General features: G+C 52.4%; 9 protein-coding genes across 9 annotated transcripts; 4 read left to right on the top strand and 5 right to left on the bottom strand.

Moving 5' to 3' along the window:
* Positions 1-439: 439 nt before the first annotated feature.
* On the bottom strand, positions 440-1,317 carry GMORB2_1144 (uncharacterized protein; the record flags this gene model as incomplete). Its single annotated transcript, XM_035463126.1, has 3 exons — positions 440-464; positions 563-851; positions 1,311-1,317. The coding sequence occupies 3 exons, from the start codon at positions 1,315-1,317 to the stop codon at positions 440-442; spliced, it is 321 nt and encodes a 106-aa protein (XP_035324550.1).
* A 613-nt stretch (positions 1,318-1,930) lies between these two features.
* GMORB2_1143 (Conserved hypothetical, protein) lies at positions 1,931-2,786 on the top strand (the record flags this gene model as incomplete). The annotated part of the gene is made up of 2 exons (XM_035463125.1): positions 1,931-2,311; positions 2,379-2,786. 2 exons carry the CDS (start codon positions 1,931-1,933, stop codon positions 2,784-2,786), a joined length of 789 nt encoding a protein of 262 aa, XP_035324549.1.
* A 138-nt stretch (positions 2,787-2,924) lies between these two features.
* GMORB2_1142 (exosome complex component RRP42) lies at positions 2,925-4,108 on the bottom strand (the record flags this gene model as incomplete). The annotated part of the gene is made up of 2 exons (XM_035463124.1): positions 2,925-3,533; positions 3,656-4,108. 2 exons carry the CDS (start codon positions 4,106-4,108, stop codon positions 2,925-2,927), a joined length of 1,062 nt encoding a protein of 353 aa, XP_035324548.1.
* A 645-nt stretch (positions 4,109-4,753) lies between these two features.
* On the bottom strand, positions 4,754-6,143 carry GMORB2_1141 (arginyl-tRNA---protein transferase; the record flags this gene model as incomplete). Its single annotated transcript, XM_035463123.1, has 2 exons — positions 4,754-6,016; positions 6,105-6,143. 2 exons carry the CDS (start codon positions 6,141-6,143, stop codon positions 4,754-4,756), a joined length of 1,302 nt encoding a protein of 433 aa, XP_035324547.1.
* Positions 6,144-10,530: 4,387 nt separating this feature from the next.
* Positions 10,531-11,265, top strand: GMORB2_1140 (diphosphoinositol-polyphosphate diphosphatase; the record flags this gene model as incomplete). The annotated part of the gene is made up of 2 exons (XM_035463122.1): positions 10,531-10,600; positions 10,847-11,265. 2 exons carry the CDS (start codon positions 10,531-10,533, stop codon positions 11,263-11,265), a joined length of 489 nt encoding a protein of 162 aa, XP_035324546.1.
* A 1,480-nt stretch (positions 11,266-12,745) lies between these two features.
* On the top strand, positions 12,746-13,219 carry GMORB2_1139 (U6 snRNA-associated Sm-like protein LSm1; the record flags this gene model as incomplete). The annotated part of the gene is made up of 2 exons (XM_035463121.1): positions 12,746-12,806; positions 12,894-13,219. 2 exons carry the CDS (start codon positions 12,746-12,748, stop codon positions 13,217-13,219), a joined length of 387 nt encoding a protein of 128 aa, XP_035324545.1.
* A 584-nt stretch (positions 13,220-13,803) lies between these two features.
* On the bottom strand, positions 13,804-14,843 carry GMORB2_1138 (uncharacterized protein; the record flags this gene model as incomplete). Its single annotated transcript, XM_035463120.1, has 2 exons — positions 13,804-14,399; positions 14,483-14,843. 2 exons carry the CDS (start codon positions 14,841-14,843, stop codon positions 13,804-13,806), a joined length of 957 nt encoding a protein of 318 aa, XP_035324544.1.
* Positions 14,844-16,475: 1,632 nt separating this feature from the next.
* Positions 16,476-17,329, top strand: GMORB2_1137 (Ras-related protein Rab-1A; the record flags this gene model as incomplete). The annotated part of the gene is made up of 4 exons (XM_035463119.1): positions 16,476-16,598; positions 16,668-16,715; positions 16,779-17,006; positions 17,132-17,329. Coding segments are annotated over 4 exons (597 nt in total), but the record flags the coding sequence as incomplete, so codon positions are not given.
* Positions 17,330-18,661: 1,332 nt separating this feature from the next.
* On the bottom strand, positions 18,662-21,875 carry GMORB2_1136 (uncharacterized protein; the record flags this gene model as incomplete). The annotated part of the gene is made up of 2 exons (XM_035463118.1): positions 18,662-19,625; positions 19,729-21,875. 2 exons carry the CDS (start codon positions 21,873-21,875, stop codon positions 18,662-18,664), a joined length of 3,111 nt encoding a protein of 1,036 aa, XP_035324542.1.
* Positions 21,876-26,704: the final 4,829 nt, after the last annotated feature.

Below are 26,704 nucleotides of genomic sequence, written 5' to 3'. Positions count from 1 at the left end.
ATGTTTGGATCCTGTGGGAGTTTCTACGTCTATGATGTCTTCCATTGCTGCTCTCGCCTCATACTGAAGACGAAGGCTGATGTGACTGGCCAATCAAATTGCATGATGCCATTGCATTATCTTTTATGGAGAGTCGTCATTTTTTTCCTACTCTTTCGCGGCGTACGACGCATATGCCGCGAATGAGGCAGAGAAATAAGTGTGGAAACAATTGGTATCATTAAGACAAATGTGAGTGGTGTAGAAAATGTATTACAAGGGCACGGCGAAAGTCATAAAAACAATAAACCGTCGTCTATAAAAGTACAGTGAAGAATTCGCCCATAATCCCCCCGTCTATCGAAAACATTTTTTAAGTGGTGGTGGTGGTGGTGGTGTGGTGGAGTCTTGGTTGTGACATGAGTAATATAATCGTTACAAGAAAAGCCGCGATGAGCGTTTATTTGGTAGCGCTCTTGAGGTGGCTGCAACAGGAATTGGGTCAGCAAGAGGATGCAGAAGTGAGGTTGAACAGATGACAAAGAAAGGGGAAGAGCGGAAAAAAACAAAGAGGTAGACATACGCAATCAGGTCCGTCCTGTCCTTAGCCTTCTTGAGACCACCGAAAGCCATCTTGGTACCGGGGAGGTACTTCTTGGGGTTCTCGAGGTAGGCGAAGAGGGTGTCGTCGTCCCAGGTGATGCCGGCCTGCTTGTTGGCGTCGGTGTAGGCGTAGCCCTCGGCGGAACCTGTCTTGCGGCCGAAGAGGCCGTACAGGTTGGGGCCAATCTTGTGAGGGCCGCCCTTCTCGAGGGTGTGGCACTGAGCACAGCGGGTCTTGAAGAGGTTGGCACCCTTCTTAACGTCGCCGCCTATCGTTTGATGTTTTGGTCAGCAACAGGATTCGTCTTCTCAAGAGGTTGAGGCTGTCTTGCGAAAAGGCGCAATTGTCTTTCGTTTTTTTCCGTCCTCCCCTTTTCGAGCATTGAGAGAGCTGAATAGCTTGTGTCTTAGGTGCATTTGACTTGAGTGTACTGAGCATGCCCCGACGATGCCGTGATTGACAAGTTTCGAAACGGACATGTTTACGAATCGAAAATCACGCAGGCCACCCCCCAGCCAATGGAACTTGGCCGCAGGGTCATCGCCAATTGCATACGTCGTGAATGGGGGAAGGAAATCCGCACCGGCCGATTTGCGCAAGGCCACAGACGGTGCTCTCGAGGGATATCAAGAATGTCGGCTCTCATCAAGCTCGGGGGGAGGGAGAAAGAATGTTGTGGCGCGCGTAAGGTGGTCACCGGGCAGGGATGTCAGCAAGGACAACTTACCAGCCATTGTGTCGGGGGTTTGTGAGAGAGAGAGGTATTGAAAAAAGAATTAAAGGTGTGCTTGAAGCGGAAGGAGATCCAAAAAAGGAAAGAGAAGTCCTTTTTGGATATATTAGGATAATTGATTGTTTTGGTTGGGAAGAGAAAAGAAGTGTGTGTTGGAAGGAGAGGAAGGAAGGAAAGAAATAGGGAGGGAAAAAAGCGAACGAACCCGAGCAAAATAAGGAAAATCATGACCGCATGGGTCGAGGCTCAAACTCCCCTTTGTCCACAGCCACAAGGTGGCTGAACCGCGCCTCTTGGCCAATCAGGTGCCGAGCATTACAGAAAACTTTTTGCCCCGTTAGCCACGGGAGAATTCGGATTGCTCCCGCTCGCCAGACTGGCTGATTCCGGGGCCTCGTCGGTGAAAGGTCGGTATTACTCATCCGCTCGACCGTCGGATTATGTAATGTATCAGCCAACCCCGACAGTCACAATACGCAAAGCATTCGGCCACGCGTGACGATGAATTATTGATGATGTCGATAATGCTGGCCATGATGCGTGGTGTTTGACCCGCCATCCCATGACTATTCGCCCAGACCAATTCCCAAAAGATTGTACCAACCACACACGAGATGGCCACTCAGATCGTCATTCCCCGCTTCCTCCTCCCCCTACAGACTTCTCTGTGGCGGGGGGCAGCTGTCCGTGGCCTGGCGACGACTCCCCAGCACGGACGAGGACGCAAGCAGCTCCTAGCCCTCCGATTTGCTTCGAGCAGCAGCGGCGGCGGTGAAAGCAGACCGATCGTCCTCGAGAAGCCGACAAGGTTCAACCCCCCGTCTCACGGGTCGCGTCTCAAGCGCAAGACCATACCTCGACACTACGCCGCTGAGCTGTCGCCGGAGGAGCTGGCAGCTCAAAAGCAACGAAACTATCCCGGTCTTATGGCGCCAGAAGGCACGTGGCAGCATTTCTTCTGGCACAGCCGTCTCCTACACGTCTGCATAACAATGGTATGACGAATGGAAAGAAAGAAAGAACGAAACAGGGGAAACCGAATCGTTTCTGACGCACACACAGGGCACCCTCTTCTCCCTTAGCATCTTCACCTTTTTCATGAACTACGCCTCCAATTCGCCCTTCAAGGACCTCTTACCCCCAATATCGAGCCTGTGGAGCCACCCGCTCGAGTTCCTCGCCGCGTGGAAAAAGGTCATCATCCTGCACGAACAGGACAAGGGCATCAAGGCCTACGAGCACCGCCTCGCGCAGCAGAACGATGTCGCCAAGAGGAGGTACTACATGAAAGTCCACGGCATTGAGACAAAAGATCCCGTCACCATGGTCTTTGGAAAGGGTGACGACGGCAAGACAGTGGAGCAGGTCGAGGCCGAGGTGCTGGGTCGACAAGTGCCAGAGTCCTTCTCAACCAAGGAGGAGCCCAAGGAGGAGCCCAAGAAGCGCAACAAGATTTTGGGCATCTTCTAAGATGTACTGCTATTACTCTCAAGGCCCCGCCCTCATGTATCATATAGAGACGCATATTAAAACTACTGTAAAATGATTCAACTTCAAAGGCTCATGGATATCCTCTTTTTTTTTATATCATGTACTTGTCTCCACACATCACGACAGCTCAACCCCTTCCAGTCCATCTAGCACCTCATCCGCCACACCACCCTTCTCCAGAACAGCTTGTATTATCCCGTCCATGACGGCGAACTTGGTCCCACCGAGCGGCGCCTTCCACACTCCCTCTATGCAGCTCTGGCCCTGCTGAGCCCCCCCCGTAGTAGCCGTGTTCGTAGCGTTGGGCACGCCCGGCGGTGTCAACCTGGAGGGAGGGTCAATCATCCTGATCGACACAAGACGAAGCTGTCTCCTGCTGCTGCTGCTGATGCTGCTATCCACGTCCATGTCGCTCTGCTGCCTATGCTCGGGCTTGGCAACCTCGGCGACAGAAACGGCAAGAGCAGACTCGGCAACAGCCAACTCCTCGGCCGACGGGTCGAATATTATATTGTCTCGTACGGCAATCACGAGAAGCGTGATGGGCGGGCGCGACACCCCGTCACGCGAGCACAGGAACACCGAGGACTCCCAGTCGTCGTCGAACATGGGATCCTCGTCACCCTCGGACTTGAGGCGGGGGAGTCGTGTCGCGAGGAGGGCGAGATGTGTTGTTAGGGAGAGGAGGGGTAGGGGGTATGAGAGGGGTGGGGAGATGAGGAGGATCTGTTTTTTTTTTTAATCTCCCAGTTAGCTTCCTATCTTTCATCTTCCTTTCTGTACCAGTCTTTTTTTTGTCGGGCAGGACACCCACGATCGGAGCGAGAACAAGAGGGACGAAAACTCACGTCAAGGTATAAACGCCAGTGGAACCTCGAATTGATCTCGAGCCGTCTGCCAAACTCCCCATCACCAAGCAGCGCCTCCCTCAGCATTTCGCCGAGAAACACCGTCCCGGCATCGTCGTCTCTCAGCCCAGGAATCTCAATTGCCATTTCCACCCAGTTGCTCCGGGGTCCGTTGCTCTTCTCTCCTTGGCCTTCCTTCTCCTTATAATCCTCCCCAGCAGCAGCCACCTGCGTGGTGCGCTCAATCTCCGCTTTGACTCCGACAATCGCTTCGGTCCCGTCCGAGAAGCACACCCTCGCGCTACCGTTTGTACCCGGGAGGATACCCGTCTCGGCCGTCAGGGGGCGGAACTGCGTTGATGATCGCCCATCAGGTCGGATCGGGGGCTGTAGAGAGAGGGAGGAGTGGAGGTAGGATAACTCTGCTGGGGAGAGGAGGGTTTGTTGTGACATTGTGACGGTTTTTTCTCTTCTTCTTTTTCTGTTCTTCTATTATTTGCTTTCTCGGCCTTGAGTCATTCTTTGCAAGAGTCCCCTTGATTTGGTCTTGCCCCCTCGGGGAGCTTTCGATCGGAGTTTTCGGGTAAGATTACGCGACAGCTGTATCTTTTGGGGCATGTATGAGTGTCGACGCTCGTGGATTCTTCGTTTCAAAATGTTGACGGTAGATGCTTGCACTGGCGATGTGAGGTTTGCAGATTTCTGGCAAGTCTCAATTCAATGTGGGGTCCATTGCGTGGGGCACTCCGAGCTCAGAAATATGCCGGAGAACACAGGAGAAAAAAATACCCTGCATCTCGGTCTTCACAACCTTTCAGCGTCTACGCTGCTCTTTCTCTCTCTCTCTCTCTTTCCGGCGATACGGCATTTATCATTTAGAGCTGTACGTCTTGGCAGAGAAAAATGGCTCCAGAGTTCTACTCAGCATTTAATGTTATAGCGCTGTCGTGTCAGAATATCTGTAACATATCACCATCACGACCATCACTCATACTCATGTCATTATGAGACCGCACATTTATCAACTAACATCCAAAAAAATCGCAGATGAGCCAATGCGCTGATTACATCGATTCTAGCAACATATCATACCCAGCCTCAGTCTCCTCCACGGGTCAAGTCAAGACACAGAACATCCACACAGTCAGTCCCCAGAGCAGCAACCAACTCAGCCACACCAGCCTTGATACTCGGCCACTTGCTAATGGAGCTCGAGTCCCAGCCCACGAGGTTCGAAGTCTCGTACAACGGACCGGTCCTCATTCTCTTCAGGGCAATGTGGTTGAGATCAAGGCTCTGCATGTAGCTCATAGAAGGGAGCCCGGGCATCTTGGAGCGGAAAAGCGAGTGATCGTCGTCGTCGTCGCCGTCTTCGTCTTCCTTGTTGTCTCCCTTAGTGTTGCTGCTATCAGGGGGTACAGACTGTCCATCCGTCGAGACCTCGTCGCCCGAACCGTTCAATTTGGCAGTCTTGCTAGTTGAGGGGTGCCCTCCCGCTGCTTCATTGGCCAGCGTCTTATGCCTCTCGATGTATAGGCTGACGAAGGGCTTTTCATCCAGGAGGTTGAGAACAGCTTGGTCCAAGGGGTCCCAGTGCAAGGTCTCTGGGTCCAGGATGTACTGCGGGGCATAGTCAATCTTGTACCTCATCTTGGGGCAGTTGTGGATGTAGAAGCCTGGGTACCACCAACGGTAGCCGTCCTCGTACGCCAGCGAGATCTCGTGCAGAGCCCCGAGCTTTCCCGGCATGTATGCATGGATGCTCTCGTCGTAGAAGAAGTAGACAGAGCTTACACAATCGGGGAGTAGGTCGAGGACTCCAACGGCAGCTAGCTTACCGTCGAGGCGGTAGCACTGGTGGTACGAGCCAAGACGACGCTGCTTGCCATCCGGTCCGATCATGGTCTGGCGCCTCAGGGGGGAGCTACAGAGGAAGCGACTAAAGGACCGCCGAGACCTATCCTCGGGTGCCTCATGGTGGACTCGAGCTTGGTAGTTGTCGTAGACCTGGAACTTTTCTTCGGTAAAGTTGTCCTCCTCGAGCGTAATGACTAGTTTATGGGCGGGCTCGGGAGGAGTCTTTAGATTCGAGTATTCGGCCTCGTGGATGCGTTCGGAAAGGACAAAGTCATTATTGCGCTTCCTCGACTCTTCCTTGGTCCTGGGATGGAGGCGCGCAGCCTCGCTAGCGTAGTCTTGTCCGATGACAAACTTGTTGAAGCGGTTGGCCGTCTGACGCTGCGTCCTCGAAGGCTTGAACTCGTATGAATCAAGCCGGATCGTGTAGTGGGGGCAGCATGACCTCCTCTGGTCCGGCCGGTAGAGAAGCTTGCCCGAGCGCCTCCAGCAACGGTCGAGTAGCTGCTGATAGAACTTGGGACTCAGAGAGGTTGCACTCGCGTAATACGAAAAGCCTGGACCCCCATACGCGGCGAGCTGTTAGTCTTACGTCGAAAAGAAATGGCAGCACGTATCGGCTGACAATCATGTGTGATGAAGATCGCAGGACGTCTTGTGCGAGGCGACGAAAGAGGATGACGCTCTTTTCCGTCAACTCCGCCCCGTATATGAATTAAACAGGGTCAAAGGGGGGAATGAGCAGGGCAGGGGTGGGGAGAAAGAGGGAGAGAGATGCTGTGTCAGAGGTAATATACGTTTTGACTGACTGTTCCCTCGAGCACCGCAGTAGCCACATTTAGATGAATTCGAATAACCTGGGAAAGGGGAATGGTCAGCATCAGGTATCCATTCTACGATAGTCGCGTCGGCAGGCAATATGGCAGGAAGCATGACAGAAGAAAAGGCATAGATATGCCATGATCAGCCAACGTGGGCATGTCCCCCGGGGCTGTGCAAGCATCCCACACTCTGAGACGAAAGTAGTTTTAGTGGCAGAGGCTTTGATGGATGGATATAATGACACAGCATCGTCACGGGTTCCCATCTACATGGACAGCCCGCTTGATGGACCGATCCGTACATCCCAGGGATGTTTTGTGTGGAAGTATGTAGGAGTATGTGGTTTCGACAGTGGTATGTATTCCTGCTGTCATGATAGGTGGGTGTGTAGGAGGTGGTAAACTAGTTTGAAATGAGGTAGGGATTACGGTGGGACAGACAGGGAAGGATTGCGAGTAAAAAAGATGAAGAGATATAAAACGAGTGTCCTAACAAGATGTGGTGTAGGACAGTCGAATGATGGAACTTCAGCCAACGGCAGGATATCTCCAAGACACGTGCGAGAGGCAGAGACCGGAGAAAGTGTGTGGTGGGGAATTCGAAGAGGAGGGAGGGGAGGGGAGGGGTACAACAAGTTTCAAAGAGAGGGAAAGAGTCCTAGAGAAGAGGAGGGGCAGCGAGGTGGGCTTGGTCTAGAAAGGTGTTGTGTTGGCCTTGTTGGCCGAGAGGGGGGGGGGGGGGGGGGGTGGCTCAGGAAATGACCTGGGCCGATGGGACATTGTGTTTTGATAGTCTGGATTTGCGAGTATCATGAAAACAAGTTGGAGAAACCGGCTTACCTATCGGGGAAATATATTCGTAGTCGGCAACGGAGCCAACAATCTGTTGTGTGCCGTGGGGATCCATGGTAGGACTGATGTCTTCTTTTGGCTTTCTGACTGAGCTCTATATCCTCCTTTTGCACGTCTTTTGCGGTCAAGGGAGAACCCCAGAGGCTTGGGGCTGGACGGCGGAGTAAGAATGAGAAAGGGTTGGAGGTATGAGGGACCAAGGCGAGCCAGACGGTAACGAAAGAGGCGGTAGTCAGTATGCAGTGGAGAGTTTTGGATCTGTATGGATTTGGCTGTCTTTTTTTTTTTTTTGAAGTCAGTTGATGGTGAGGGAGCAAGCGGGGCGCCGCCCTCGATGAAAGAGCTCTTCCTCGTACGCTATGGTAGGCGGTAGTATCAAGGTAGGATGGTAAGAAAGATCTACTGTTTAGAGCTGCAAAAGGAATGAAGAAAGATGAAAAACAAAATGACCGCTAAGAACCAGCTGGTGCCAGCTTCTAGGCCTTGGGCGTAGCCGCGTAGGAGGGTTGTGGCCCAACAAGTACAAGTAAAGCAATGCACAGGTAAGACGCAGGGCAGGGCAGGACAGGGATTTGCAGGATTTATTAGGCAGTTGACTGGCAGTTCTTAGTATTCACTGGCGGTGGGTGGTAATAGCCATAACTGTATTAGTTGCCCCGCCGTTGATGATAAGCGATGGCGAGGACAAGGACAAGAAAGGCAACAATCATGGCGAATTTGAAGCTCCGATGTGATGGTTCCTACTTACGATCCACAGTGGCGTGGATGATGACGGCGAGACGTAGAGAGGAGAGAGCCTGGAGCCTGGAGCCTAGGGTATGGAGTATCGGGCGATAACAACGTCTTCACATGTGCTCTTTCCTTCCTTACCAGAGTCGTGCTAGGTGACCTGGGCGACGTCACAGGCTTGCATCTGCCATCATTGTGCGGGACCAACTAAGCAGCCACGAATGGCAAGCTCTAGTCTCGCCTTGCCACCTGCCAAAATCCGTAGAAAACAGACTATCGTTTCGTGTGTTATTTGGAAGGCGCATCGTAATGTGCCTTCCTCAGATGCTTATCTCACCTACGGGGTTGTCTGAGAGGCACTGGAGACGATGCATCATCACGTACTCGCTGTATTCTCTTTCCTATCATAGTAGCAGAACTGTCTGTGGTAGTCATCTCACCGAGGATGCGCCTCCTCCCTGAACTCAGTCTATTCCGAGATGGATATGCAAACTATTACCACGGTAAATTACTGCTTTACAAGTTTCCTTTGGCCATCTGGCATGACGCTGTGCATCTTCTACGAGCATCCACCTACCACTGGTCCTACTGAGTTGCAGCGATGGCAGCCCGTCTCGTCTAGTACGTGCTACAGTTGAGCCCAGAGCTTGGACTCTACGCAGCAAAGAAGAAAAGCCTGGCTGTGGGTGTTGGCCAAGGCATCACTACACCAAGGAGCGCAGGCAGAGCAGACAGAACGGGCTCGTCGCCACGGAATATTGGGGCGGACGGGTCAGTAGCAGCTTCCTGGCCCCCTCTTCCCAATGCAGAGCAACACCCACAGATCGCCATAGTCTCTTGGGTACGAGAGTACTGGTCCCTGCAAGATCAGTAGCAATCCGGCCTGCTCGGACGCTGTCACTATTCGTGACTCGATGCTTCCTCACAATGCGGCCAATGCGGAATGGCCTGATCGCTTGCTCCAGCACCACGTCCAGAATAGTGAACAGAGAGCAGAGAACAAAAAAATGACAATATTGATGCTTTTCCTTGAGCATGCGACCCCTCGGCTGGACCCTGGCCACACACCCGTCCCCACCCTTCGAAAGCATCAGTTCTCGACTCTAGCCATATTTCAGAATACCAGTGCTCGCCGACGGCAGAATACCATTGTGACGTACGAGTACTCGTACGAGTGGCCGCAAACACCGGTACTCCTCGTGCCCGAGCAAGGCAAAGCCTTGATTCAAGCAGCGGTTAAACTGATCGCGTGAACACCTTTCTATTTTGTTTGGCTAACAGAGTTTTGACCATTACAGTGCTCATTAGACGTACCTTGTTACTGCGGCGTTTTGCTCCCAAACTCTTATTAGTGTGTGCTGAGTTTGAGTGCTGATACTTCGTGAGTACGGAGCACAGAGTATTAGCAGCAGTATGATAGTGACTCTCTCCTGGTGACGCCCCACCTTCACTACTATGACCAAGCTATTTATCGACTGCTAGTACTCGTATATTCGGTAGTATTACGTCGATTTGCCCCTCCCCAGGACCCCTCCAAGTGTGTTCACGGTGCATATGCTTTTTTTCCTCACTTTTTTATTAGAGAAAAAAAGTTGGCTTGGAGGTGCTCTCACCCTCCAGAGCAGACCTTCACTTAGCACTCGTGGGTAATAGCATCAGGTAATCAGCAAGACGGATCTAACAACAAATCTGGCATCCACGGACCACATAACCTCTCCTTTCCTTTTCTTTTACCCTTTTATCCCTGTCAGATTGTGAGCGTATCCGCTGCGCCGGGCGGCGCGGACCCAGAATTCCAAATCGCTCTCCCACCTTTGCTCCCATCTCCACCGACAAGTACACCCGCACACACATGCACATATACTCTTGAGTGGTAATAGTCTGTACGAGTACTCATACCTACTCTACAATACACGCCCCCCCTTCTCTCTCGTCGGCCATATTACTCTTTCTCCGATCGCCTCTTGGACTCTAGGGCCATTTGGTCCCGCTCCTGCCCTTGCCTTTCTACTCTGTGAACAAGTCGGAGCACCCCTCCCTGTCCCTCTCTCTATTCCCCTCCGGCAGCCCCCGAAGCCAAAGCTTGTGGCTGCCGCAAAACCTCTCGGTCCTCACCCTGGAAAAACGTCCCGTCCATTCTTTTTCTTCTCCCCTCCTCGTGAGGCTGCCATTGCGCGCCTGGGCTTCTGTTGTCGCCCAGCAGAAATCAAAGAAGGAAGGAAAGACTGGCTTGAAAACCTTCTTTGCACTTTTTATTTTTCATCATTTCACCCTCTTCTCCCATATTCGGTCTTGACGTTCCCCCTCCCCCCCCCCCAATTTTCTCGTCGCTATGGCACTCTGATCGATCCTAGCACGCCGCCGCCCCGCGTCGCAACCTTCCGGCTTTGAGAAGAAACTCGATCTTGTCTCCCGCTAAAATTTGCTGCGCCCGCAGAAGCAACCATACACCGTCTTCGGCTTCTTGAGCCAGCGCTGTCGGATCCATCACGCCCGGCTGGCAGCACTTGTCTGTGTGACAGGAGAACGAAAGGCACACCCCGAGGTTCCGGCAGTCTTCCACGTTGCAAAGGTGGCACACGACACTGCCCAGTTGGCCCCTCTGACCGCCTTATCATGTCTGGGTCAAAGGACAATGGCTCGAGCAGTCGTTCCATGACCTCCAGGACTGGACGGAGCAATCAACGTGAGTTTTGACACATGCGCCTTGGCCTATTGCTTTACCTGGTTCTCCATATCCCTGTCTCTACATCGCGCACTCGGCCTCGTTCTTCTTGTTGCGCTTGTACAAGACGCCTACCTCATACACTCATCTACCCACGGCAGGGGAAGAAATAAACCGAGCTTGGAGAAATATCAATGAGACCCCCGGCAAATCGTTAGAGGAAAACTAACCTGGTTCTTCTGCCCTGTCTTTCTTTCTGCATTGCAGGTTACAACAAAGCTGGCGAACGTCTCGTCGCCGGAGTCGTCCCCGTAACCCCCGACCTCAACTACGTCCTCCTGATCCAATCGACTCGCCGCAAGGGCTGGGTCCTTCCCAAGGGTGGGTGGGAGACGGATGAGACATGCGAGGGTGCCGCCACCCGGGAAGCCTGGGAGGAGGGTGGCATCACGATCAAAATCGACTACACCCTCGATGAAATTGAGGAGAAGCGTCCTCCCAAGAGCAGCAAGGAACGGGCCAGATACTACTTCTACCAGGCCACAGTACTGGAAGAGTTCAGTGAATGGCCTGAGAGGCATAAGCGTGAGCGCAAGTGGTTTACCTACTCCGAGGCCGTCCAGGCTCTAGAGTCTCGGCCCGAGCTCCAAGAAGCACTCGAGAGGTCTACACTCAACCGTCTATGACGGTGCTAGTGATTTTCCACCTTGTGCCACACCTCTTGTCTACCACGTCTCTGGCTGCCTCCTATCACAACAATCTACCTTCCCCCCTTTTCCCAAGAAGCCCAAAATAAGGAGGAGGAGCGGGAAGAAAAAAAGAAGAAAAGGAAGATGACTTTCCCGCCTATGCGCCTGGCGTGACTTCGGCTCGAGACTCAACGTTTCTGCTATGATTTAATTACCGTCTTCAGGTACAGCGCTGGGAGAAGGTCACATGGTGGGACGGTCACTGGAAGCAGAATGCTTCATTTCACCCTTCCTATACTCTTCAAAAGTTGACTGGGGTACAATACCCTTTGCATCTACACGAGGCGTTACTAGGCGGCAACAAACATTGATAGAGAGGGTTCATCATTGTGTTTTTGTTCATCTTCTTTTCTTTTTCTATTCTAGAAGCATCGGAAGAATCTTGGGTTGGGACATTGCTCGATGAACTTGTTACTAAGGGCTTTCAAACACCATGGTATAGCCCGGGGAGGAAGAATAAAAAGGACAGGGTTGATGCATTTGTCCCGAACTAATGCGATATTGCAAGGTCGGCTGTAGGCGATCTATCTGTCCAGTTGAACATGTATGGCCGGTTTCTGTCAAGCGTCGAGATATGACGGCGTCAGATATCACATGCTCAACAGGACAGAACGTAGTCGTAGCCATCCAACAATCAAGGACTGAGAAACGAACAGTTACGAGCATGATCGCAATAGTAAACAATTCCAGGAATTTATACGAGTAGAAACACTATGGACTCCAAGTGAAATTAAAGTTGAAGGACTGCGTCGTGTTGATGCCCCGCCTCGAAATGCCCCTCTATCAGAGAGCCCTTTTTTTCTTCTTTTTTTTTCCTTTTTTTTTCCTCCCCCTCTTCTCCATCGTTTCGTACTGGCATGCTGGGTCCCTGTCCCTTGGGATTGACCGCCCCACATCCCGGTCACTGACGCTACCACTTCTCCCCCTCATACTCGAGACTTGTACTCCGTATTACAACAGAAAAAGGCAAGGCGATAGTAAATCACGTGCATAGCAGTATTATCGATAAGCCCGTACCCTCTGTACTTTCGTACTCTTCTGTAAACGGGACGCTTGGCGATCCGTCCGTCATCCCACACGACACGCACGACACGACGACGACGGGACGGCCGCGGAGAAGGAAGCGCGTATTTGACAGAAACGGTTATCGAGAAACCAAGTATCGAAAGAAGGATCGAAAGAGGCACACACAAGAAGAAAAAGAAGGAGAAAATGGAAAATCCGAGCTTAGACGCGGGGGGTCCGCCGGCGCAGCTCCCCCCGCAAATGTTTACCACGGCAGCGCAGTTGCTTGATCTGACAGATAGTGGGTGGCTCTTCCTAGCAAAGAAGGAAGGGGGGGTGGGGGGGTGGGAGGCATAGTCGAAGAGAGGATAGATAACTGACTGGAAGACACACGAACCAAATAGAAAAGCTGATGCTTTCTCTTCGCGACGGGAGGAAATTGATTGGCGTACTTCGAAGCTGGGATCAGTTCGGTGGGTTTTCTTTCTTATATATATACCTCTGACAGACGATGGCGGGGAAAGGGTATATCAAATGACTGGACTGACACGAAAGCACAGCAAACCTCGTCCTCCAATCAACAACAGAACGCATATTTGTCCCTCGACCCAACCCCGACCCCAGCGACGGTCTACCCCTTGGGTACTTTGCCGACATCCCGCACGGCGTGTTCCTCGTAAGGGGCGAGAACGTCCTTCTCCTGGGGGAGATTGACCTTGACCGGGACGACGACGCGCCGCCCGGTTACGAGCGCGCCGATGTCAAGGAGGTCAAGAGGCTGGCTGAGGAGAAGAAGGCGGAGGACAGGACGAGGGAGAAAGCTAGGCTGGCGAAGTTGACGAGGATAGGGTTCGAAGGTGAGAATCCCGGGGATATGGCCTTGTAGGCGGGTCATCTTGTCAAAAATTTCTTCTTCTTTCCCATCCTATTATTTTGGAGCGAGAGGCTCGTTGAAAAAAAAAAGGAGAGAGAGAAAAGCACCCGTTGATATTCAAGAACGAGACAGGGTCGGTCATGGAGGGCAGAATATTGTGAAATGCCCTTTCTCTTTTTACTCTTATCAATTTCCATGGCCAGGGCAGTGGGAAACGGGCAGCCTTTTCTTTTCTTGTAACAACTGGTGCATAGAGCTTCCCCCGTCCAGACCCTGATGATACTACATGCTCTGGACGTCATGCATCAAGTTCAAGATCAAGGCATCAAGATCGGAGCAGAGGGAGGATTACTTGATACAAGTGGGGTTTATTTATTACAACTGCTGGCTCAGAAGCCTTATTCAGTAAACAAAAGAAGGATACATGAACAATTGATACAGGTGTCTAGCATGGCTACTAGAACATATGATACAAGAATATTGTTTTTGCGAAATCAACAACGCCTGCGTTTTTTTCTTCTCCCTCTGTCGCTTTTCTTTTCGTAGCTCGTGTGAAGTAGCTCGTGTGAAACCATGGTCGGGGATCGGGGTGACTATCACCGCCTCCCAAGGCGTTCGAATATAGGGGCTGGCGTATTACCGGGATCTCGGATGCCACCGAGAAGCCAGTCGGTCAGACCGACAAACTTGGCGCCCATGCCCTTCTCCCAGTCACCGCCCTCCTGCGCCGTCTCGATGGTGTGGCTGAGGATGCGGCCTTCGCGATCGAAATCGAAGATGAAGAGGCCGGTGAAGGCCTCGTTGGGGTCGACACCACCGCCGAGGCGACCGCCGACGGTGGCAAGGTGAGAGGTGGTGGTTATCCTGGGGGAGTGACGGGCCCTGCACTTCTCGGTCCACCGCACGACGAGCTGCTCGGGCATGGCGCCTGGTCTGCGTGGCAGGAAGGTGAGCGGCTCGGTGGTCATGCGCTCGGCCAGGATCTCGAGCCTCACGTTGCCGATGATGGGCACGCGGTTCCACGCGATGGGGGACGTCCACAGTGCCGCGTTGTAGGCCACCCGGCCCGAGACGGTGGGCAGGTGAGGGTGCGTCGAGGGGAAGAGGTGGAGGGATATGGTTGGGGAGAGAATGTCTTGCGGGAGGGGGGATTGGAGGAGCGTGGGGAGTCGTTCTTGGAGGATTCGAAGCGCTGTTTTGTTTTGCACTTGTCAGATTCTTGCTTCTTCCTGTATCTTTCGGTGGGTCTGGTTCGGGTGAGGGGAGGAGTCGTACTCTTGCCTAGTTTTGCCTTGTTGGGATCCGATGGTTGATTGTCACCGTTACCGACACCAACCCACAGGATACCGGTAGAGTCGAAGAAGGCCTTTGACGACGATGACAGGGAAGGGACGGGCTCCAATTTAGATGGTGGTATCTCGAGGTCTGATGACGTCGAATGCTGCTGTTCCTGTCGTTGTTGCGATGGAGGAGGAGGAGGAGGAGGGAGAGGACCAGCAAGATTGTCGGCGATGACGGCCTGTTGCTGCGCTCGCGCTGGAGTGCCGACTGTCAGGCGACGGAGTGTTGCTGGTGATGATGCTGAGTAGATGTTGGCGGTGGTGCCTCTGAGGGCATTGCGCATGGGCGCTGCCATGGTGGCGTTATGGCTAGTTCAGCGGAGATCAGGAATAAATGTTGCGAGCTGTTAGAGAAGGAAGTCGAAGTCGAAGATGAGAATTGGGAGGACCAGGATTGGAATGGTACCTCATTCGGTGGTTGGTGGGGCCGGCCTAGGTCAGGTCTGGGGGGACTCTGGGGGAATATGGTTTCCCTTTTTTGTTTCTTTTCTCTCTTCGCTTTTCTTCCTCTTCTTCCTTTCTCTCATTCTTGTGTGTATAGATGATTTGCTCGTGTTTGAAGAGTGTTACGTCCTGTGTTTGTATGACCGTGAAATTACACGTGCTGAGTACAGTAAGACTGTAGAGGTGCCCAGAGACTGACAGTAGAGACTCGCAGTGATGGACGTCACTGACTCCGGTGCACCGTTAGTCCCTGTTTATGTACGAGTAGTCTATAGGTGCTGCTACAGTAAGTAATGCGATGATATCACCAAGTGTACGTGACGATTCACCACTGGCCAGTGCTAATAGTCCATGCATTCATACCTGAGCACTGATTGCGGTAATAGCAGTAGCAGTAGAAGTACCAGCAGAACAAGTGTCGATTTTTCTTTTTAGGAAATAGAAAACATTAGAAGGGAAAAAAAGGAGGGAGCACCGTAATCACTGAATACGATACTTCATCGACGTTACAGTGGTCATGGACAGTGGTCACTGGCTAGTGGTCATAGGTTCACGGCGGTCACGGCGGTCACAGGAGGAATGACGTCCACTAAGTGACCCGTCCATCACTACGGTACCCAAAGTACCCGGACTGAGACTCGCTGCAGGTGCCTGAAGCGCGGACTCCCGGTCCACTACAAGGCTGTAATCCCAGGGCGCTGGGTGCTGCCAAGCTAGGCGCTGACTAGGCGCTGGCTATTTGTATTTACTGTATGTATCAGCCAAAATTGCATCACGTGATATTGGCCTCCACCGCCTGAATCAGCGTCTAGGTACGTGCATGTACTTTCTCGTACTCGTAATAACGCCCTATTCCTTTTCCTGCCTGACCTTCTCCGTACTTCGTTCCACCCTCTGAGTCCCTCCCTATCTCTCCCTGCCTGGTGCTACTACTGCTAGTATTACTGACCTGCCACTGGTGCGCTGTCGTTATTACGAGTGCTGCTACTTACCCGCCCCGGCCCACCATCCACTTCTCGACCCTCTTTGATCCTTCTCCATCGACATACCCGACTTGGCCTCATCTCTCTCCCCATCGCCGACTTTCAATCACCATCATCGTCCGCCCCGCATCCCGTCTCTCTCTGCTCCCCGCCTGGACTTTCAACAACAAACAACATCTTCTGTCTCCGACCTCCTTTAGCAACCTCTCTGCCAACCTGTCGCCATCATGAACCCTGAGTGGTATGCGCCTGACCCCCCCCCCCCAATTTTACTTCTATCTCCGTCTCTTTCTGCCCTTCTCCTTTCGTGATGGCCTAAACACACATGCCTCTCTCCCTTTCTCCCTGTCTTCCCCCTGATACAGACTTGTGCTGACAGTCATCCTCAACAGAGTCTCGATACCTCCCACCCCCCCGGGCGACTAACGTCATCATCTCGATGCCTTCCCGAACTATCTCTCCCCTCTCCCCTCCTCGTCTCGGGTCTAACACTGCCGCAGATATGACTACCTCTTCAAGCTCCTCCTCATCGGTGATTCCGGTGTTGGAAAGTCTTGCCTGCTGCTGCGTTTCGCCGACGACACCTACACCGAGTCCTACATCTCCACCATCGGTGTCGACTTTGTACGCTCTCCCCTTATGTACTGTGTTTCCCCTTGCTTTTCTGCATATGCTAACTTTGCTTGCCTCTAGAAAATCCGCACCATTGAGCTCGATGGAAAGACCGTAAAGCTTCAGATTGTAAGTCACTGGACAAATCCACCCTTAGCCATCCGAAGAACCGCTACTAACGTCAACACACAGTGGGATACTGCCGGCCAGGAGCGCTTCCGTACCATCACCTCGTCCTACTACCGTGGTGCCCACGGCATCTGCGTTGTCTACGACGTCACCGACATGGACTCGTTCAACAACGTCAAGCAATGGCTCCAGGAGATTGACCGCTACGCCACTGAGGGTGTTAACAAGCTGCTCGTCGGCAACAAGAGCGATATGACGGACAAGAAGGTGGTTGAGTACACCGTCGCAAAGGTATGCTCCCTGCGCCCCATCCTCGACCGTCTACCTCGACTGGCGGCGGTCATGGGAACACCCCCAATCACACGACTGGATACCTGCCCTCCCCCCCGACAACAATGCTGACTTGACCACTACAGGAATTCGCCGACTCCCTGGGCATCCCCTTCCTCGAGACGTCTGCCAAGAACGCCAGCAACGTCGAGCAGGCCTTCCTGACCATGGCCCGCCAGATTAAGGAGCGCATGGGCACCACAACAGCCAACAATACCAAGCCCAGCGTTCAGGTCGGCCAGGGCCAGGGCGTCGGCAACAACAACAACAACAGCTGCTGCTAAACGCACCATTCTCTTTTTCAATATTTGCCCCATGTTTCTTAAAACCCAACCCCCTCGCCTTTGACGAACGTTTTTATACTCTTCCCTTTTATCACGGTTGTAGCAGGTTGAATTTTTGGAGGTTTGGCCAAGACGGAAGGAGGAAAGAGGACGGATGATGGATTTATTCTTTTCACCACGGGAGGGAACCACGAGGGAAATAAAAAAGACACCAGCCTAAGAAGGGTTTGGAGCTGTTTCTCTCTTCCTCCCTTTTTCCTATTACGAAAACCCCTTTGGTTGTCTTCCCCTCCCCCCGTTCTGATCCTTCCCCACCCTCCTCACCTCTCTTGATGTCCTTGTTTTTTATTACTCTTCGTTGTTTTCTTAACTCATCTTTCTTGGTGGCCGCGCATAGAACGAATCATGTTCAACTTGGATCTTTGCTTACTCTTTTTATCTTTGATTGAACTCGCTTGAATTTTCCTCGATATTGACCCTCTCTGGTATCTCACTCCCTCCCTTGCTCTCCCTCTCTACCATGTGTCTGTTGACTGAGAGTGAGGGTGGGGGAGTGCCGGAATAGGTGGGATGACTAGATATGTTATTTTTTCTCTCTCTTCCTCTCGTTTTTTTCTGGTTTTCCGTTGAAGTACAAGGAAGCGTAACGGAATGATCACGAGATGCGGTGGCAGGGACAAGGAGCAGTATCACCTAGTACGAGTACGCGCGCGGTATTCTGTAGCTTTGCCGAGTTGAAAAGTGGGAAGTTCTACCCGGTGATTCTTGTTTACGTCAGTATTAATCCAGAAATCTTTTTTTGCCTTCTTTACTCCACCTCTGTTTCCATGTAACACCTGACAAACATGCACATGACAAACTTGACATAGAAAGCACCGCAGAGTAGGGAAGGGGAGAGTGTAAACTTTTCGCATTAACATCACCAGACACCGCGACCCAGTCGTCCCGGGACAGTCATCTAAAAATGGAAGAAAATTATATAAAAAAAAGGAAAACCCGACATTATGGAAAAACACCGTACCCAACATGATCCCACAGCCTAGGCCTCGTGGCCCTTTTTTCTCTCCCTTTTGAGATTTTTTTCTTCTTATACATCCCACATTCATACCAAACGGAACTTGATAAAAAAAAACCCCCCGGTCCCTAACAACAAGCTAAACAAGAAAGAGAAAAATATGACATAGCATGAAAGATATGGTACTTCGCCAGGAAGGAACTGAGTAAAGAAAACGAAACAAAGCAAATGGTATAGATAAAACAGATGTAGAAGACAAAAGATATTGGCGGGCAAGAGGGGAAAACAAAGAATCAATAAAGAATGTGAAGAGTGAATTATGCTAGCCCAAGGAACTTTAGCGCCTTGCGTGTATTAGGCTTGGGCTTCCTGGACGGCTTCTGCATAAAGATGGGCATGAGCCTGCGCTCCTCCATGTCATAGTCGCTGTCATCGGCAGGGTCAAACGTCATGAAGGACTCGGCGCCGTCGGCCGTCGTCGGACGCAACAGGTGCCTCGACATTGTCTTGGTGCTACGCGCCGTGCGTGAAGTCCTTTGCGTCCGCACCGTCTCGGATATCGACGCGGATCGCGAGGGCATCGCAGGAGACGCCACGCGACTAGACGGTTTCGCTGCAGGGGAGGCGGCTGCCGAGGCGGTAATCGCGGCCGCAGTGATGGTCCCGTTGAGCTTTCCGTAGTGAGAGAAGCGGCTCGACAGGACGGGCGCCCTCGTGGCCCTGTTAGCACCATCAGATTCCCTGCTGCTAGGCTCGGGCGATGCTGCGGGAGTCACACGCACAACCTCATCGGGCATGTAGAACTGTGACACGCTCATGAGGATATCGCCGATCGTGGCAATGAAGTTAGAGATGCCCGTCTCGCTGGCTTCTGATGTCAGGAGGAAGTTGGCCTTGGACACGTCGGCGTCAAGTGAGGTACCGTTGGCTGAGACGCCCGCGGGCCTGCCCAACGGGCGCTCCGATGACTTGCCCTCGCTGCTGACAGACGCATCCCTTATGTGAGTAAAGGGGCCGAGGTCGGTGTTCTTAGAGTCGACAATCTGGGCTACCTTCATCAAGTCAACGCCAACAAGCCTCTGCAAGGCGAGAACTGTGGAGAGGTGCTCGGGCGGGTATTCCAGCAAGAGGTACCTAACCTCGGAGTGAAGCGCCAAGTACGTCTCCATATGGGGGACGATGAGGGTGGCAAGAAGGTGTGGGTTGTTGAAGGGGTTATCCGAGGCCTGGTTCGCCAGTGGCTGCGACGTAAAAGCCTGAATGGCATTGGCCAGGAGATACCTATTCGTGGTCAGTGTGATGTCGAACAGGACATGGCGCGAGATGTGATGCAGAAAGAGAAGGAGCTTTTCATACAAAGAGGAAGGAGGTGAAGAAAACATACCTAAAATCCAGCCTGCCACTGCGGCTCACGCCACTGGGCTTGGAACCGAGCTTATCCAGCAAGCCAGTGATGGAAGAGGAGAACTCCCTTCTGACGCCCTTCTGGGAGCCAATGGCGACAATCTGGTCCATGCGCCTGTCGTTGGCCCTGGGGCTGCCGGACTCGGCCTCGCGAAAGATGGGCTTCCACAGACCCTCCAGCTCAGGCAGCAGGGCAAACCTGAACTGGTGGTAGCCGTGGGCTTCCGGGGGGAAGTAAGTTTTGAGGGTGGATCGAAGCGAGTTCTGGGCAGCAACGGGCGTCTGGTCGCTGGCAATCTTGAACTCGTGAAACTTGCCATCACTTGTTTCCAGGACTGAGGGTGCAGGCGTTTTGTCAGGTGTGGGTGGGCGCCTGACCTTCATGGCCAGGGCGGCCGGGTTGAGCGGCGTCGGCTGCTTCTGCATATAGGCAAACGGATCATATTCGTCGGCGTCCATTGCTGGCGATGCCACGGCAAGCTCAGCTTGGTTGGAATGCGAGCGGGATACGTCATCATCACCGGTGGTAGTCCGGCTCGAATTCGAGTCGGGTGTACTGGGCAGATGGCCGCTGGCCGTCTCGGCTTCGGAGCCGTCTGGCGAGGACGAGCTTGAGAGCACCGGGTAATTTCCTTCGCGGAAGCTGTTGAAGATCCTATCCAGGAGAGCGTCGGGAACCTCCTCCCTAAGGTGGACGACCAGGTCCTCTGTCATCGGCAGAACCGGCAGGAAGGGCGCCTGCAGCTTCTTGGCCTCAGCTTCAGCGTCGGTTCCGCGGTCCACGTAGAATGATTTTGTTTTGCGCTTATAGATGGCCGGCACGGGAGCCAGATTTACGATGCCGCTCCCCTGCTCTTGAACGACAACTGTGCGGGGGCTGACATCGAGGTCCAGGCGCGTTGTTGCGGGACCAAACTCGCCATCCGCTACCATCTGAGAGGATTGGATTCTAACGGATGCCGACTCTGGCTCATTGGACTTTGGAGAAAGTTCAAGATCGTCAAGCGCAGAGAGTGATGTGTAAATCCTGTCTAGCGACTTCACGCGCGTGATCGGGCTCTTGGCGGGTCGCATGTCTACCAGAGACGCCTCGCCAAAGACGACACCGGCAGACGAGCGCAAGTCGACCGACTCGGATATGGACGGGGCATCAGCATCGATGGAGCCATGGTGGAGGAACGTGGGAAAATAACTCTCCCCGACGCAGCTGGGCGAGCGGTTCCGCTCGCCAAAGGCAGTGAGGGGAGGCAGGTTTAGGCTTGACTCATTTTCGTGTTGGGCGACGGAGAATCTGAGAGAGGAGGTAAGCTCAGACTGTTCCTCATCTTGAAGTGAACCATCTGTAGAAATCCTGGCGTCCGCTGCAGAGCGGCCACCAAAGACGTAGAAGGGCGCATTATCGCCAAAGTTGTCTGCATAGCACATGGGCAGGCTCACGCTGCGTCGGCGGGAGGCGGTGGTCAGATCGAGGTCGTTCGAGGGCTGCAGGTTCTCTGTTTGGCGGTCCAAGGCCTCGGCGGCCCGCATGGCCCTCGTGATGGGATCCTCGTGGGACTGAACAGGGGGTAGCCTGCGCTGCAGCGGCACACTGGACCTATGCCTCCGGAGTGTATTGGGCGATGCGGGCTCTGTGTGCCCACGGGTGTTGGCCGGCTCGGAGGGGTCCTCCTTTTCTTTGTCCGTGAGAGAGGGTGTCTTTCCGTACCACTTGTTTGATTGCGCCTCGAGCCCCGCTAAGCCATCCTTGACAAGAAAGTTAAACATAGCCTCAGCCTCGGAGTCATCGCCCTCAGTCTCGTACTTCATAATGTGCCTAATGCACAGGCATTGGGCGCTAGGGGTTCCGCCATCCATGAAGACGAGGCGCTTGTTTGCGGCCGTGGCCGACTGCAAGAAGGAGCGGGCTATCTCATTGCGAGCCTTGACAGCATCGTGCGCTCTCCGAATGAAGTCATGGACCTCGATCTTTCCATCTTGGTCCGGGGTGGGAAGGTAGCATCGAATGTTGGGTAGGATGAGGATCTGTGGTGAGGTCGGAAGCAAGCGCAAGTGTGTGGAGATGGTCTCGGGGTGCCCCTCGAAAGCGACAATGCTCCCGAGGCTCGAATCGGCGCGCGCGTCGGACATTGTGGTTTGGGGTGTGTGAAAACAATCGGACAGGCAGGGTCGCGTGGCACTGTAGAAGCGGGCGCGATGCCTGGGGCGTCGGGGAGTTGTGAGATGGCAGGCTCGCAGACTGGGCAAAGCAGTGCGGACGTCTCAGTACATGACCGATATTGAGAGGGCGCAGCTTGCGAAGGGCGATTTCTCTCTTGTCGTAATAATCAAGGGAACAAGATGCGTGCGCGTGTGAGAGGGGAAGATGTATGTATGCTCCTGGTGGGGTCGAGGAGGGTCGAGGGTGGTCGAGGGTGGTCGAGAAACGATGAGGGATGGTGAGAAACAGAGGCGGCTCGCTGAAACACTAATAAATAAAAGAAGTAATGGTGAAGATGAGGAGTAGAATAGGAATATGACAATGAAGAATGAATGAGCAGAGATATGTAAAAAAGGGCCAGCCAATATGAAGCAGAGAGTTGGCAGAGGAGGGCTTGGTGTTTTCGGAAAGTAAAGGAAACGAAGGAGAGTCAAAATGGTACGAGGAGTGATGGTGGCAGCAGCAGTCGTATTACTACTCCCCGCTCGTATAGAGAACAGAGAATGGAGAGAGAGCCAGAGGATAATGGGGACGAGAACACTAGCGTGAGAAGCATTAAGGAAGAGCAAAGCAGAGGTGGAGGTAATAGTGGTAGTAATATAAGTGAAGACAGCAATGGTTAGCAGTATTGCTGCTGCTGTACTCGGTGCCCAATCTCGTATGAGAGGAGGAAGAGCTGGTGAGAAAGCAATACTTGGCCGTACTACACGTATGATTAGTAGATGTAGTACCGACTAGTGGTACGAGTGATAGTATTGTAAAGAGAAAGATGGGAAAGATGGAAAAGTACACCGTGGAGAGGGACCTGTTGATCGATCCGCAGACTGGGAACGGACAAGGAAGGAGCAAGAGCCCAAACGTGTTACAGATGGAAGGCGCGTCTGTGAGTGTGAGTGCAAGCTGGGGCAGGTGCAAGCTGGGGCAGGTGCAAGCTGGGGCAGGAGCAACGGGCGGTTGGTAATACTCGTAGAGAGCAGGAGCCAAGAGCCAAGAGCCAAGAGCTTGGGCCTGTACAGGTACGAGTACAGTAGACGGTGCGAGTATCTGAACGAGTGGAAGAGCACAGCAAGAGTCCTAGTCGTAATACAGCTGCAAGTACCGTACTCTGTATGACGGATGGGACTATGGATTCGGTATTACGGGTGAGAAGAAAAGGAACGGCGCAGAGGGCCAACAAGGACCGTAATGCCGGCAAGAAGCAATGGGCACAGTGGACACCGGCCGAACAAGAACCCCTGCCATCTGCCAGCCTACGAGGTACGGAGCTAGTGATAGCACAGTACTGTACTCCGTATATGTACCCGTATTCGTACACAATCTGTGCTATAGCTCCGTAGCTTTGTGTACATAATAATATGTATGTACCGAGATTACCGATTGTAGTACGGGTAGGGGGGTTTTGGGAATCGTGCCCGGAGAAGGTTGTATTAATACATGTACAAGTTGTATTAATATTACATGTACGGAGTACTGTCTGGTGGCTTGCAGTACGATACACGTCGACAACGGACGCCCAGTTGTGCGAGAATTATTACAGACTACATATGTATGCGCAAAGCGTACCTGCCCCTTTTTTCTACCAGTACGTAAGTATCAAGGGTTGGCTTGTTCCTTCCTCTTTTTCTCTGTTTTCTGTTTCTTTCGATGGTGATGCAATACTTATCACAGGTACATAAGTCATCATGACGACATGTCACCATCATCACCAGCAACTACGAGTCTAATACATTGTGTGGTCTGTACGAGTACGAGTGCATGATACTCATAGACTGCTCTCCTCTCTTTCGTTGTTCCCCTACGGCTACGGGTATTTTATGATAATTTACCAGTAAAAAAGGACTACATCGCCCTAATCAAATTGTCGAGATTCCCACCACCCGAACAAGGCACCCGCGTCGTTTGATTTGCTGGCAAGGTGGGTAGCCTAGATGGGTTCCACACGCTGGGGTGGGGGAGACGACTTTGTTTGACCTTTTTTTTTTTTTCATACTTTTTCTTTTTACTTCTTCCTTTTTATCTCCTAGTGTTATTACTATTTTGCCTATCCTTCTCTCTAAATGTCTTCTCATCATCGTACCTTATCCCTCACAATAGCAGCAGTTGAGTCAGAGACAACGTGTAGAATAATGGCGATGCATCTATTTTCAGGGGTTAGGAGGTGGGAGCTAACTACATGCAATCTGTACAGTCCACCAGTATTAGGCACTGGCCTGGACACCGGACCGTGAGAGTGCAACTATACCCGGACGCATTCGATTGAAGAGAAAGAATTCGCACTCTATTACGTCCTGTCTTATTTATTTTTCTTTGATTTCTTTTCCAATTCGAGCCCAAGCTAGTCCCGCTGCAATGCTCCTCACAATCGAGCATTCAAGAGGGGTCCCCCATCGTCCACTCAAATTATCAACACTCTTGACCCTTGGCGTGGGCTCAAGACAGGGATATGTGTATATTTGGTAGTATGGGGGGCCCACATTGACAAAAGAAGTAGCACTCAGAGCAGCGATTATGAGCACGTTTTCTCTTGAAAGCTACGTAGACGAGGGCTGCATTGGGTGCATCTACATATTGCTTACGACGGAGCATCATCCCGAGTTGCTTTAACCTCCTTCGGGCTTCCTCCACACACACACACACACACACACAAGTTTGTCGTTGTCGTTGCATTGATGGCTGTGTGTTGGGGACCGTCAATGTCGTTGGTCATCTCGAGCTCACGACAGCGTCAATGACGGCAGAGCTGTCCATACGAAGTGAGGATATTACCTTGTCCACCTGTTACACATGTATGTACGCCCTGATGGACGAGCGACTAAACAGATGACGGCGGCAACTGCAAGTGCCCTCAACCGTGATTCGCCCTCACCCTCCCCCCCTCTACACGGCCCATCACCCATCCGGTCAGGGGTCTGCTGCATACAAGTACGAGTGCACACGGGAGTATTCAAGTTGCAGTGGTGCATACAGATGCATGCGAAGAGTCGTGGATGCAGACATACGGAGAGAAAGCGAGAGAAGAAGGAGAATGCTCGAGACCAACGACCAGCAACGTCCATGTGTCCCTTCGCCGCCGACCTCTGCCCAAGAGAGGCATCAAGCCGGTTTCTGCGTAACCCGAGATGCAACGAGGAGGGGGGCAGGGTATTGTTTGGCTGGCTTGAGCGCCTTCTACACAGGATGATGGAACACTGCTTGGGTGCGGAGTAGGACGGATGGTGTATCTACTCGTACTCGTAGTTTGCATGTATCCTTCCATCCTTCCATGATATTTTCGTTGTGTACATTTATGTTATCTCGGCACACACATGACCTACACATTCGTGTAGCTTGGGGCTGGAGCTTGCTTGTTTGACATTTCCTCCCTTCCCCCCTAGGAGTCAGGACTCGATCCTGCATAGCTGACCAGCTGACAGCTGTCCTATAGCCCATAGGGGCCATACCAAACATGTTCCATATCAAACATGTTAGTATAATAATACTAATCCGTACAGATTACTCGTATAACGGTATCACTGTCTGCCTCCCCCCCCCCCCCCCCCCCCAAACAACAACAACAACAACAACAACAACAACAACAACAACAACAACAATTCTTCCTCTCTGTCTCCTCGAGCCCTCTCTTTGCCTTTCATGTCTTTACGAGTATCTACAATCTCTGTACAATTGCATCGTCCATGGAAACATCAGCTCTAACTCCCGTGAAGCCATCTCGGCTTTGTTGTTCTTAACGCCACGTTGGTCCTTGCTTGCATATAATACGCGTACGCAAATATCATGCAGAGTCGCTCAAATCTCTCCATCGTACTTCAGAGTCCCGTCTGCGCCGCAATCGCAACTGCACAGCAGTCTTGCTTTCTTTCCTCCTACTACCCCTCTCTTCTTCTTCTTTTGCCCCTCCTCCTGGAGGAGGGAGGGTGGGAGGAATGAAGGGAAGGAAGACACACACAGCGCACATATAGAGCGATTACATAGAGACCAGATATTGTACTCCGCCATCTTTGCCATTGGTTCAGAGACTACCACCCTCGTCATCTAGTTGAAACGAACGGCAACGTGCGTACGCGGGGCGGAAGGCCTCGTGACATGGCAGACTAGTTCCATTCTTCTCGTTCCGTTCTTCAGGAGTGCTATTACTACTTGTACTCGTACTATTATATTAGTTCGAGCACATCAGTATCTTAGTGCTATTCATGGCGTGGGGGACAGACATCAATACAAGTCTTCATTGGGGTTTGTTCATAGCGTACCGGTACGGGTATGGAGCCAATGGAGTAGTAAAAGCACAGAGCATACGACATCAAGAGTTAGGTCGTCGGCATGTCCTGTTTCCCCTCTCGTGCACGGGCTTTTCTCCCTTCCCTTGACGCGTCCATGACGTCCCCTTCCGTCCCTCACGGTTATCGTGAACTGCGTTCTCGTTAGCTAGCGTTGATAGTCTAATGTGAGGCACGCGGCCATTGACCAGGTACTTATACAGATACTACCGGTAGCTCACAAAACTCACAGACCTTCGTACTTGCTTGCACGGCTTGTCGGTGCCCGCACGTTCCTTTGTCTTGGGTAACAGGTGTGCAAGCAACGAAGTGGCGTTTCCAGGATTCTTTGTGTGTCCTTTGACACAGGCCAGCTGGTCTGGTTGGAGAAGGAGGAGTGGGACAAGACGCGTGGTTCTCTGTTGCCCAATGATATATATTCTTGACATCCTTTTCTCAGTCATTACCCACTTACCTGCCTCGTCGCACATGTATTAGTCGAGGCA

Source organism: Geosmithia morbida (genome assembly GCF_012550715.1).
Source record: "Geosmithia morbida isolate 1262 chromosome Unknown scaffold_1, whole genome shotgun sequence".
Classification (NCBI taxonomy): Eukaryota; Fungi; Ascomycota; class Sordariomycetes; order Hypocreales; family Bionectriaceae; genus Geosmithia; species Geosmithia morbida.
The sequence above is the reverse complement of the archived record's forward strand: the minus strand, read 5'-3'. Positions and strand labels throughout refer to the sequence as shown.